Here is a 14,407-nt window from a genome sequence, read left to right as displayed (position 1 = left end):
GAAAGGCCACCATACAGTAGCACTACTGCTGCTTAGTGGCTTTGTTTTGTTTTCCTTCCATTCTGTACAGAATGCTCTGAGGGCAGAGTCTGCCCAGAGTGAAAAGGAACATTGCCACCGGTGTTCCTGGTTGAACAGATACAGATGAAGTGACCTCAAGAGGCTGATGCCTCTGTTTGGGTGGTTTTTGTTGAATTTTTTGTTATTTTTTTCTTTAAAGAAAAATGTCTTGAAAACTGCTCCAAATCAGAGAGGGAACATGAAGGGACCTTCCTCAAATGGACTGAATCTGTTCTTCAGCTTTCCAAATGATGAAATAATGCAATAAGTACCCCCGTACATTCCTTTCAACAATGTGTTGGCAGCAGTTAATCTTCTTTCTATTCAAGAGCCTGGTACAGCTCTGCACATTGGAACACTTCAATAGAGATACTCTTTCCCAGCAAAACACAGTGTTGTCCCAGCCGATAATGTAGTGTTGTAAGCTTTCAAATTTGGATGGAAAGGTTACTTTTCAGCTCTGAGTAGTCAGAAGTAGCAATTGTCTCATAATATGCCCCTTTAGGGCGCTTCCAGCAATGGATGGGCCCTTTTTCCTGTCAGCTGTATTGAACTACCAAATTGAAAGGTGTGTTAGTACATTCTCAAACAAATTTAAAACATTTTCAGTAACTGTATAATACATTTTGAAGTAATTTCCTCCTGGGATTTTATCTTTCTAAATTTTTCTAGGGCACATACATGCAAGGACGTTAATTGAAAGGACAGAGGTAACCATTAGCAACGGTATGTTCCTGGAATGTAGATGGCAAGAGGTTCTTGTATGTGGTCTAGTTTCTTGCTAAGTGTATTATTTGATGTGTACTGAAAGTATGCTGAAATATTTCTGGGGCTCTGTTACCTCTTCCCAACTCTGTCCATGTTTATTTTTTTTTATTCACACTTATATTTTAATTCAAGTTAAACTGTGAGCTTAAAATAGGCTTAGGATAGTTGTTACTATAAGCTGTAAACAGAATAAATCTACCTTGTAATAATAATGTCATGATTTTGCTCAGTGTAGTTGTAAATACCCTTGTGACCAAGCATCAGTATTTCTGACAGCTAATGGCAAACATAAAGTATGTCACCCTTCGGATAGATGTCTTGTTATTCTACCTGAATTTATCTTTTATTCATTAGATTCTTGTAACTGTTATTACTTTGGTGTTATGTATAGGAAGAAAACTAAAAATCTTTCTTCAATAACATTTAGTCAAGATATATATGTGTGACTACAGGTAATGAAACCTTCAAACGTAGTATATCTTTGGGTGTGAGACACATTACAAATCCACTCTGGTTTAAATTCCGTTTTCTATTTAAAAGCAAAATATCCTCTGTAGAATTCAGAGTTTGCTATTACTGAATTTAAAACCTACTTTGGTTTGAGTTAACCTTTGCATTCCAGATTAACCCCAATACCAATGGAGCTTATTTCCTTCAGTATCCTGTTCCAGATGCTCAAATGCCGCTGGTCCCCTCTGGCTTCTTTCCTAGGCTATTGGTCAGTTCAAGAAACTGAACTGCTGCATATTTTAAACAATAAAAACCCCCAAACAGCTACAACAAAAAACAAACACAATGCCTACAATAAATCTTTTTTATTATCTTCAATTTCTGTTTTCAATGAGATAAAAAAGTAGTTAATGATTTGTATCTCCATGTCTGGCATGAAGTGATACCTTTGCTAAGTCATATGGCCTCTGGCATTCTAATCCCTCCTGGGATATTCAGATTTGACAACTGAAAACTGTTATTGCAAAGATATGTCTTGAACTCATCCCTTAACTTAGGTTTCTGATACTTGATAACTCAGTTATATAAATTATCTTTCTCAATTATAACCAGTGACTTCTCTGAAACTGTCAGTCTTATGTAGTTATCTAACCAGGGCACCTTGTGCTCAGAAAATCATTATTTTTCATTTTTACTTTTAATATCACCTGATAATTGGACTATAAAACCACTATGAGTTTGTAGTTTGTCTCAGAACCCCAGTCTTATTTTACAAGACCATGTAGTTTATAGGAGGGGATGCTTAGGGTGAGACTGAAGGCCTCTGTTGAATAATTTCACTTGCAATGACTGTGAGGAGTTTGCAACATCTTCCCCTTGCAATCTGCATAAATTATGCAGTGTGCATAAATTACTCCTGTCTGATCTACTTTAACATGTGCAATCACAAGTGATGAAACTTGGTGCAAACAACCTTCACGGATTTGGCTGTTCATGGGGATCTCACTCTGGAACTTCTCTTTTTTCAAGTGTTGCTTTATTTCAAACCAAAATAATCACTTTCAGGGCTGATTTTACTGCTCTTATTCTTTCTCTGCCTTTCTCTGCATTAAGAGGTGAAGAGAACAATGTAGTGTAGGGGACCGGCAGTGGTAAGATAAGAAGAGGAAGACATAGTGAAAGCTACACTGTCTCTTTTTTATTGTCTGTGCAATTTATACAAGGTCATGGAAGCTTTTAGATAGAAGCTGAACTGCTGAGGAGTTAAGAACCTGTGATGAAGTCTGTCATCTTCTGGCCCCTGAATACATTAACCGCATTTCTTGGATGTAGGAGAGAACAATGTATTTTTAAAATGCTCCTCCCTCCCCTCACTTTTGGAAAAAAAATTAAGTTGAATAATGAAAAGAGCAGATATGAGGGTATCTACAGTCAGACTGAACCGAGGCTTTGTGAGAGGAATTTCATATTCTGAATTCTTCTTTGAGAACTTGCATCTGCTGCTGCTGTTTGCGGTGGTGTCAGCAGGAGAACTAAGGCCCTGCCCTAGGGAGAACTGGGGAGATCACTGCCAGCCTCTGAGCAAGACTTGCTCTTCCTTGGCTCTGTGCTTTGCATACATTGTATGTTACAGTTCAGTTGGATGTTCTGGACTTGTTGCTGCTTACCTTCTAAGGGAAACACTGAATCGTGTTCTGCTTGAACAAAGAAAATACAAAACAATTTACAGCACTTCAGTATATTTAAATACTCATTACAGTGCTAACAGTTTGAGATGAGCGGCACCACACGTCTTTTTTAAATAGGAGCAGCAGGGATAATTATGTTGAGGCCATTAATTTGCCACTTACTTTCTATGCCACTCTTTATAAAAGAATCAGGCCAAGATTTTTGGATAAGGTAGGTGTCTCTGTTATTTGAAACTTCTCACAGAGCATTCAGAGAAGACTGAGCATTGAGTTCCTGCAGAGAGCTTCCAGGAACCGGTTGCTTCTAAAAATCCTCATCTTGAATTTTTGCTGAGAATTGTTTTCTTTAGAGCAGCTGCAGCCCTTGAAATGTGTGAAAAGCAGAATAGGTTCTCCAGCATCTGTGTGGCCGTCTGAAAGACTTGGAGATTGTTAGATCTTTTCATTTTCCCACATTATCACCAGCTAGTCATGTCTCCATCCTCCTATTCCATCATTAGAGGCAAGTGAAGGAACTTTCCTTCATCCTCAACCTACTGCTGGTGAAAGCAGAAAAACCAAAGATCAGATTGTCTTGTCCAAGTAGCTCCAGCATTGATATATTTATTGGGGCATGGTCTTGAATTGATCACACTTGATACTCCTTGGATTGATCACCGTAGCCAATGACTGAATCAAATGCAAAAGGAAGAATTATTTCATATGGGTAATAGTAGGTTGGACTTGTTCAACTTAATACCTAACTCTTAAATATATTTTATTGTAATTAATTATGTTATCTATATAACTATATGCACATTAATTGTGAATATAATACAGTGATTATTATTATAGGGCTTTTAATTGAAATTAAGTTCATTGTTTTTTTTCCATTCACAATATCTCTGGGAGGGAGGGTGGTGTAAGTCTAGGGTCTCTGAGGTTGTATAGACAGCATGTAACAGATTTCAGGGGAAACTTAGGTTGAATGGTGAGAATTTTTATGTGAACGTGTAAATGTGTGCATACAGGTGTGCAAATATTTTTACAGAAGCACGCCTGGAATGAGCCATGACCAGTCCTTATAGAGATTTGATTAAGCTGATACAAGGCATGAATGAATGAAGTGAATTATTATGTGAATGTAATTAGCAAATGACTAAATGCATGCTTTCAGGAGTTGTTTAAAAATGATGAGGTCTTTCCAAATCTCTGAATGTATGGAATTTAAATCCATATCAACTTTAACATAACATACTAATTAAGTCATGCTTTTATTTTTTCTGGAAAGTTGAGATCCCTAAAAAAAAAAGTCTTTTAGTTATCTCTAGGGCTTCTTTCAGGCTTAAGAGCAATTGAATAATCTCCAGAGAATTCATAAAATCATTGAGCGTTACAGGAATACATTTTTGCTCTTGCTTTTAACCTCTTCATCCATACAACCAGGAGTACCCACGTTTTGTTTACGGACTGGTAAACAATGTACATTTTGTTTAATCGGAGTGTTTATTTAAAGTAAAAATAGAAGAGCATAAAAGGACCATTCATCTCCCAGATAAAAGCATTATTCTTATATGAAGAAAAAGTTCCTGTGAATAAAATGCTAGCCCAGATTTTTGGAAACCAGCATTGAAGCCTCGTGCTGCAGGTTTGCTGTGTTACTATTAGTAATTCACGTGATTTTTTTGTCCCCTGTTCCCAAATTATTGGTTCAAAAAACCCAGACAAACAAACAAAACCCCCCCACACCCTGCAAAAAAAAAATCCTCTTCAGTCTCTGTCTTTATCTTGTTTACTAAATAGATACTTTGGCCTCAAACTGTGAGGGATGTTCCTAGAATATATCAGGACTGATTGAGTAGCTTGTATTTCAGATAGGAAGTGCAATACATATTTTTGCTGACCACTTTTCACAAAAAAGGTTGATTTTAATTATAACAGTTTAATGCTAGCATTTCCTAAATAAAATCCATCTGCAAAATATTGTAACAGTTTTGAAAGTAAATGTTTTAAGGCTATAGTTTCAATTACAAAAGGAAATTTATGAAAATGAATGTTAGAAGGTAAAAATAAAGGTTAGAACGTTTTCTTTCTGGAAAAAAACCCCAAACAAACAAAAAGTAAAATTGAAAAATAATCCCATTTATTAATGAAGTGTTTTATTTTGAACTTATATATGTCAGGTTTTGATCCAAAGAAATTTGGTTTTTTTCTTTGACTTTTACTTTATACTAAAGCTATTTAAATATCCTTTTTATTTTGTCACTGACATGGAAAAATTAAACATTTGTTCCTTTTTACCCAGACGCAAAATCCACTTAGAATATTGTATTTTTCCTTCTGTCTTAACATGGTGCAGTAGTCACTAACTGAAGCTGATTTGGTTTTAGCCTAGAGTTTTATATGTAGCACTGTTTTGCTTCAATAGTATGACCTTTTTCTTTTATTTTCCTTGGAAGACGAAGGGTGCTAGCGATATCTGATGGAATTGAACATATTGGGAATCTGCGCTGGGAACTTGCGCTGTGCCTCCTTGCTGCTTGGACTATCTGCTATTTTTGCATTTGGAAAGGAACAAAGTCTACTGGAAAGGTGAGGCTGAAATTCTGTGCATCACCTGTACTATGACTCTCTTGTGCTCCAAACTGTTGTCATACCTTTGTTTTTTTTAAATCAGAACAGTCGAATTTCACATGCATTTTGCATTGCTGTGAGTAACTAATTGGGAGTGTATAAATTCTAATCCTAGGTAATTAAGAATCAGTCGTTCTTTGCATTGTTTTGTTTTCTTGGCTTTATTGATTTGCCTTTTCACTAATTCTGCTCGATGAGGCTGTTTGGTTTTTGTTAATTTAGCAGATTGCACTGCTGTCTAGTCCTTGAACTCAGTTGTGTTGATTTCTGTGCATGAGGTATCCAAAATTGGGATTTTGTCTCAAACTGACAGGAGTCTAAACTCTCAGTGACACAAGTAAATTACACACATAAGTAGAGATAATTTAGAAATATAAGCAACCCACAAAAAAAGCAAATGCGAACAGCTGCAAATGGAGCACTGATTTTTCATGCTGAAACCAAAGACTACAAGGAAAAAAACGGTGTATTGAAGAATTTTGTTCATTTAATTTTAAATCGTTTATTGACTAGTTTGGAAATGCGGTTGAACTTTCTTGTTTGTTTCTGTTTTAGTAGCGTACATTTAGAAATGAAATGATTGAAATGTGGAGTGTTTTGTTGTAGTGTGTGGGGTTGTTGTTTGTTTGTTTGTGGTTTTTTTAATTTAGAAGATGTCAGAGTGAAATTTTTCCGCTTTCTCAACCACACGCATCCTTCTTCTTGTTGAAATTTTTGGCTGAATCTATTTGCAGAATTCTCTGTGTATTTGCCAACTGTGTCAGTCAATCTGATACTGAATTTTTCATTTAAGTATTTGCACACACAGATTTAAACAGCTCTGCTTTTCTCAAGTCACTACAGGCAAAAATGCTGAGAAAGACTGTGTAGGGATACATATAAGCATGAATAGTTCAGAGGGAAGAGAGGAAAAAAAACCTTAGGAGAAAAATATAGAGAAGCGAAGGTGATGTGAGGGAATGACAGGATAAATGTCCATATGTCTTTGAAGCTTGCACTCCAGGGAGGTACAAAAGTGGTTTAGAGTTGTTTGAGGAGCTACAGTGGGCACCAAAGAAATGAAACTGAGCAAAACTAATTTTCTTCTTTTCCATCAGAAAGAATGTCTGAAGATGGAGATCTATTCTACCATAGTATAATCTGACCCAAGGGTAGAGAAAAAAACATATATTGTGAAGACACATGCGTGCGTGCATGCAAAGTTGTGCAAAACTGCACTGTGCTTAAGTAAAATAGCATTGGTAGAAATCGTTCCCCAGATCTTCCCTTTTGGAAGTAATTAAAGTGAAACTGACCTGCTTGACCTTCCTCCCCAATAGCTTAGCTAAAACCTCACCTTACTGGTAGTTACAATACATTTTATTTGATTTCATTTCAGTGCGATTTTTGGTAACCACCTTTCTGAAGAGGCTAGGTAAAACTGCCTGAGAAAGAGACACGTCTTGCCCACTCAAAATGGGATGATGAGCATTTTGACTAAGCTGAAATAACTAGCAGTCCTGCCACAGAAATGGAAATAAAATGGAATTAATACCTATTATTCACCTTTAGAAGTAGACTCCTGATGTATTTACAGTGTTTAAAATGGGTTAGCACGAGCAGCAGTTTTGTTTCCAAGCTGATGAGAAACAGGCTGGTAGCTTGCTGGGTCCCACAGGAGACCCTGCAGTGTTGCGCAGCGCACTGTGCGGGGATCCAGCGCTCCTCGAGAAACCGGCAGGAAGGATCCTTTATAGCCAACGTCGATCACTTCTGTTCCTGTAATTAGTAAGGAAGGCTTTTTACTAGACACATGTGTGACACTGCAGTTGGTTTCCAGTGTTGTTGTTTTTTCCCACCGGAATGTAAGTTCACTTTTTAGATGTATTTAAGAATTTTAATAGTCTTACATTTGCCACTTATTGCAGACAAAATCACTGGAAATCTGTGCCATCTCACTGCCTTCCCAGACCAGCTAAACAAAGACATAGCTGTCAGGTGGTGTGGGTGCCACAAAGGAATGAAATGCTATAAAATATAGATGACAGAACAGTCTTCTAGGCTGCAGTTTCCCTTTCTGATATATTGGCATTTCGACAGTTTATATTTAAGCTCATCCAATCATAGTCCTTCACACTAGATTGAATTTATTATATGCTCATTTCCAGGAAACATTTAAAATTGACTTCTAGATTTTTATCGTAATATTAAAGGTGGTTTTAAGCTAGCCTGTTAAATTTGCTGCATACTTATCACCTTTGGAATAATATTCAAAGGAAGGTGTGTGTGGGAAAGAATAGCTAGAGAGAAAGAGGACAGGGGAAACAGAAAGCAATAAAATAGAGAAGGGGGAGAGAGACCATCTTCATACAGCTGTGTTCTGTGAAATATTCAAGAGGTTGCTTTACTCTTTTCCTCTTTTTACTCTGCATCCCAATGCATGGTGAAAAAAAAATCCAAACCTTAAAAGCTGTCATAAAAGAAAACCATCACTCGCTCTCCAAACTAGCACTGCTGAAGAACTCATCTACTCAGATTATGAATATTTAATATTTTAAGATATTAAACCTAAGAAAGTTTAAATTCAAATGAAGTGGTTGTGACACTGTTAACGAGATGGTTCAAACTTTTCCATGACTATTCTTGGTAGTCATCACTTTCTCTCAGAACATTTTAGTTTTGCATTCCAACAGATGTGTAATATCAAAATAATTTCAGGGTTTTCAGGAGGAACATGTTTGTGCCTTATCTGAGGTTCTTACCATCGGTTATTGAATCTTAGATCTGAAGTTATCTATACATTTGCTTTCACATTTAAAGTGTTATATACTAAATGCAGGGTCTTTGAATGAGAACCTCAAAATCAAAAGGAGAAAAGTGACATTGGAATGTTATATTAATGTTATATGTATATTGCAACTTGCTGAGCTTTGATAATACATGACACCCATCTTTCTTATGCAGAGTATTTTCAGTAGTTTTCAGTCAAAGAGCCGCAAAGAGCTGGGCCTGATGAACAAATAACGCAAAGTCTGCTGAAGACTTCAACAGGTCTCCCAAAGGATAATGTAGATAAAGAATTACCAAAAAGATAGCTTCCATCTTGCAAAATATTCTTCATATATAATACTGCCATATGAATTTGTATCTCAAACCATTTGCTTTGCCATATATTCTATGCCAATAGAACACATTATTAAAGAATGGTTTGGTTACAAAAAGCAGACAACAGAAAAAGCTTATGTTCTTTACAAAATACTAAACTGTGTTCGGATTTGCAGTGAATTCCAATTTGTTGTCTGAAACATTTTCATAAAGAAATCTGGGTAACACATGTAAGTGTGATTATTTCTAGTGTAATACGTGTGGGTAACACCAATTTGAAAAAAATCTGGATTGCTGGAAGAAAATTGGTTTAGGCCTGGGAAGTATTTAGTAAACAAAGAAACAAAAAGTCTGTTGTAAAACTGTAGGTCAGGTTTTGTCATTTTGCAGCTCTACACAAAGCATTTTCTGATATAAAGTACTGAAGGAATATTGTCATGTACCTTTAAGATTTTTGTGTTATTTAATATTAGAATATCCCACTGCTTGTGTGATCACTAACGCCAAGACTCATTTCTTGAGTCTTTTTGAATGAGTTCTCATGAGCATCATAATGACTATATTTGTGTTCTTTTGCCAGAGCCAAACCCAAATAGTTCTTCCATGCTGTTTTGTACTTCTCCATTAGCTGTTTGCCAATATGTCATCATAAATCCTTGTCACCTTGTTTCAGGATCATCTGGAAGAGGCACAAATCTCATGAGGGTCTGTTCCTCAAATTTTTGTGGAACTAATTTATATATCACAGAGGCTTCAATAATCACTGAATATTATTCTATCTGATTCTGACTCTTTTGATCTTTTCCTGCTCTTTGTGTTCTGTTCTCTGAATTTCAGCATCATCCTGATTTAAGAGTGTGTTAACTTTATGCTGTCTCTCCACTTAATGTACTCTAAAACTACAACAAAGTAGATGTTAGTAAAAATAGAGGGTGATGCTGGAAGGTGTAAGGTCAGGAATGTTGTCCTGACTTGACAGAAGAATATGCAGAAAGCATCAACTCTTTCACAGGTACCAAGTGTCTACAAAACAATCTAGAGGAGCAGGCCCAGAGCTGAGGCTGTGTCCCCTCTAAAGAAGTGTGGACGTTGCTCTGAAACAGATTTGCTTGGCTTTTTGAAAATGTCTTTCATACTGTCTCAACAAGCTTTAACTTGAAAACATGCTAGAAAACATTAATATGGTTGTGCTTATCACTTGCTACCCCTTTTGACTCTGTGGGTACTCTCTCAAGCATAGCACAGAAAGCATTGCTGAAAGGTATTGCTGCAAAATAAGAAAAAGCACTGATACAGCTGCTGTCTCTACATATACATGAGTTGTCTAAGATGTTTTGATTAAATAGTCCTGCAAGTCAAAACCTAAAATAATAGATGATTACACAATATCTCCTTATGAAACATTTATGACTTCTCTCCTAATTTATCATTGGATACCCTCATATTATCCATTGCATCTCTAAAAAGGATACTGTTTGGTTAAGAAAATAATTTGCAGTTCATCGTTATAAACTATTAGAAATGATCTTGCAAGCTTGCTTCGTGATGTAGTTGTCGTATATAAACATAAAAGTATGAGGCAGTCTGATCTTTTTACTTGTCACTTTGGTTATTCATTCCAGTATTTTACTTTCTACCGTGACATCATTGGAAAAGTTATAAACAACTTAGCAAACTTTCTTTTCCTAATGGAGCAGCAGCATTGTTACCTACCACAAGTGAACAGGATATTGGGTTGAATATGTGTAAGTGATGACATCATTTCATAGAATTATAGAATGTTTTGAGTTGGAAGGACCCACAAGGATCGTTGAGTCCAACTGCTGTCCCTGCACAGGACACCCCACAGGTCACCCTGTGTGTCTGAGGACGTTGTCCAGTCTCTTCTTGAACACTGTCAGGTTGGGGCCGTGACACCTCCCTGGGGAGCCTGTTCAGTGTCCAGCACCTCTGGGTGAAGAACCTCTTCATGTCCAACCTGACTCTCCCCTGACACATCTTCCTGCCATTCCCTCAGGTTCTGTTATTGGTTGCCAGAGATAAGAGTTCAGCACCTGCCCTTCCTCCTGCCCTTGTAAGGAAGCTGTAACTGTGATGAGGTCTCCTCTTAGCCTCCTCTTCTCCCTGCTGAACAAACCAAGTGACTTTAGCCACCCCTCATATGGCTTCTGCTCTAAACCCTTCACCTTTTCTTGGAGCTGGTTACTAGCAAGATGCTGCAAGGTTTGCTCAAAGACCTCAAGTTCAGAGATGGACTTTTCATACTTTTTACCCACCATTTCCTCTGCTCTCCCATCAGGAGTTAAGCCTTACACGCCAGCAGTTAAGACTCAGTCACTAGTCCCAAAGAAAATTTATTTCTCAATAGCAGGCTATATAAAGGCCTTAATGGATTCAATGAGGCAGAAAGAAAGAGTAAAAGGACAGAAGAAAAAAATAAGAGAAAGATGTGTGGAAGAAGAAAAAAAAAAAAAAGAACTGGGGCCCATTGTAGGAGCCCAGGAAAAGGAACTAGGCAGCAATGATTGTATCTCCTGAAGTGTCTTTTGTTTTAGCCTAAAGTAATAGCAAAGAATAGCCCTTCATGGCGAGGCTTTAACACTGTGTCCAAGACTGATCTCTGTATTCAAAGGGGGAAAGTAGAACATTCATGAGATGCATGCAGAGTTCCTGCTATCCGCCTCCTCTGTGTGAGCTTTTAAAACAGCTACTGCGATATTTTTTTCACTCTCCTGCACACTGAGCATTTAAGGACACCTCAGATTTGTTAAAAAAGGAGGGATTTTTGCCTCTTAGTGTTTTTCGTGGACTTCTGTTTGACAGCTAAGGAAAGTACCAAATAGTAAACCTAAATCAAAATTATATCTTGGTGATTTCATGCCTTCTCAGCTGCACCTTAACAGCAGAAGTCCACTTTCGTATGGATAGTTACTTAGACTGAATCTAAGCCCTGGTCCCCAGCACAAGCAAGTCAGAAGCGTATTCCAGTGCACTGCAGGGCAGCTCAGGGCACGTGCAGATGTGAGTTTGTGGGCAGAGAAACCACCTGATCGGTCAACCTGATGAATGAACAGGGGAAGGGAGAGGGGGCAAAGGGTGGAAGGCTGGCTATGGTATTTGCAGCAGTAATGCAGCGAAATATGCTGAAAAGTTACAGATGAAGCCAGAAGGCAGATTACGTTGAAGCATCTCTATAGGAGAAATGCATTGATTGGCTAAAGGTAACACAGATTTATTTCTTCTGTTGAGGTTGCCAGGCACTTTTAGCCCTTTGTCAGAAACACATGCAGTGACCTGATAAAACAACAACAACAAAAAACCCCAGGAAACAAAGCAAACAAACAAAACTAAAAACCAACCAAACAAAAACTTTAGAAATTCACTAGTTCTAGTCTTTTCTTCCTATACAATCTCTTCATATTTAATTTTTCCTTTCACAGAACATGCCTTTCCTTACCAATTGTCTTATTCCCCCACCCAAAGAAAATAATCAGTGAACACCATCATACAGAAGAACATCAAACAGGAGCCAAACTATAACTTGCTCTTTTTACTAAGTTCATTATTGATGCACATTTATCAGGGCTAAAAAAAATTTTGTTCAACTTACTGCTTGTCTGTGATTTGTAACTTTGGAGGTTTTATGAAGTTATGTTTTACAAAAATGTTTGTGTGGTTGCCCATGCCTTAGTTTCTTTATGTGTGTAGAGAAATCGCTATAGATACTGCTTTTGTTGGATCTCGATTTACGTATTTGGAGTATTACTTGCACCTTCTACTTGCACATTTGGCAAGAGCTTACAAAGTATCTCCTTGGTCCCTCACACTCAGAAATAGGAGAGTTGGCATCTGTCTCTTGGAGATGGTTCATATTTCTTCAGCTGAATAGAGGTAATCCCCTGTTCTCCCCTAGGTAGTTTGTCCTCAGCTATAGCTAATCTATATAGCTTCAAGACTGACTCACTCTTAGCGATTTACAAAGCAGTTTGTAGGAATCCATACCCATGGCACTGTATGCACAGGGTAATACTATCTCAAATTCTAGCCAGTGGTAAGGCATGCTCTGTAGTTTCTGCAGTCAGTATAGGCCAGATTTTTGGCTTTATCTACAATGTAAAGATGTCTTTGTAGTGGAAGTTTTGTTTACAAGGCTGTTCTTGTGAGATTTACAAACTTTAATTCTGTATACCACCCTGGTGTCAACTAACATGGACTGAATCCAAACGCAGCCTTAAGAATGGGAAAGCTTAGTGAAATAAATTGCTACATGAGCAACAAAGGCAGCTTCGGGCAGCTCCTGGTGCTGTGCTGGTAATGAAAACACAGTCCCGAGAAGCGAGTTGGCTGCCATGCACACACTATTCACTTCTGCTGCTGGGCAATTGAAAAATCTGTGTAGTTAAAAAAGAAAAGAATAAAACTCAAAACATTCTATATAAACTTGATTGTGCCATGTGTAGAAAGTGTAAGGCACTGCTGTAAGAGTCTGATGAACAGAATTAACTGTAATGAAAATGCATTTCTTTCCTGTGAGTATGTGTTCAGTGCATGTGTGATAACTAATTGTAGTTAAGGTCAGCAAGTGTTTTTCTGGCTTGGTTTGTGTGTCAGTTGTTCCTGGAGTGCCTTTGTGAGGTTAGAATCTCAGTGTACCAAGTCTGGGATGAACACACTGAGATGCCTCTATTCCCCAAAGTGTTTGCCTTTACATCCACATCACAGCCAGAGATCACTGTTGACCAGAGAGATCAAAGCATTTGCCCAAGATAGAAAAACAAATCTGTGGCAGTAACATACTCTGACATCACGCTGTCTTCTAGCCCAGTATCTTTATTGTGTGATTCTATGCATCACATCACTTCTTCTTCTGATACTAAAACTCAGCTCAAAACCACAAATTGCAGCACAGATCAGTGTCCTTGAGTCAGCCTTGAGGTGATTTAGAGGTTAGATTTAAATGCTGTTTAGTAGGGAAGTTACAGTGCAATAAGTCTTTAAATAAAATAAAGGTGTAACTAACTGTATTATAATAGATATAGTAGCTATAGGGAACAGAAATCTGGAGAATTAGGGTCTGGAGGATAAGGATAATCGTTAGTTTAGGTGGTAAGGCTATTTGTTGTATTTCTAGTCATTAATAATTATACTTAATACACAAGTAGTATTGCGAATGCTTAATGGTGAGTACATCGCTCAGCTGTCACCATGGTGATAAGGGCCTATATTCCTCAGTGGATGACAGAAATTTGTCTGTCATCCTGTGGGTAGACAAACACACACCTTTCTCAATAATAAATGGTAAGCTCTTTATTATACTATAAACATCCTGAACCTCCCAATAGAATCAAAGGGTGGTTTTGGGTGGAAGGGACCGTTAATTGTCATCCAGTCTAACACACAAGACAGTTCCATTATTACAAAAATTATCAAAAGAAATAAGAGGTCCGAGTGTAATATGAGGATGTCTTTTTTGCGTGCTTGTTTACAAATCACTTTTTCCCCAGCATTTACTGCACAAGATTTAATAATGCTCTGGTACTCTCAGAAAACTGCAGAATTGACTGATAAATCATTTAGGCATGGCCACTAACATATCTGTTGGAGTGCCAGGAAAATTGAAAGACTACATTATCAAAAAGAGACTTACGTGTGACTAGTTTTGGTACAAAATTCTGGGGAAATTCCTAATTCTTATTGTATTGCTGTTCTCTGTGTTAATACAATTTTAATATTTGCAGTTATTT

General features: G+C 37.4%; 1 protein-coding gene across 1 annotated transcript in view; it reads left to right on the top strand.

Moving 5' to 3' along the window:
• Positions 1-14,407, top strand: part of SLC6A11 (solute carrier family 6 member 11) — a gene marked incomplete at its 5' end in the record, with an annotated part of 84,006 nt that overhangs the window by 16,206 nt on the left and 53,393 nt on the right. Inside the window, one exon of the mRNA XM_080350743.1 lies at positions 5,405-5,537. Within this exon, the coding sequence (XP_080206869.1) occupies positions 5,405-5,537 (133 nt within the window). The remainder of the gene's footprint in view (positions 1-5,404; positions 5,538-14,407) is intronic.

The sequence above is a fragment of the Nesoenas mayeri genome (genome assembly GCF_963082525.1).
Source record: "Nesoenas mayeri genome assembly, chromosome: 10".
Classification (NCBI taxonomy): domain Eukaryota; kingdom Metazoa; phylum Chordata; class Aves; order Columbiformes; family Columbidae; genus Nesoenas; species Nesoenas mayeri.
Note: the sequence above shows the minus strand (reverse complement) of the source record. Positions and strands in the feature narration are given on the sequence as shown.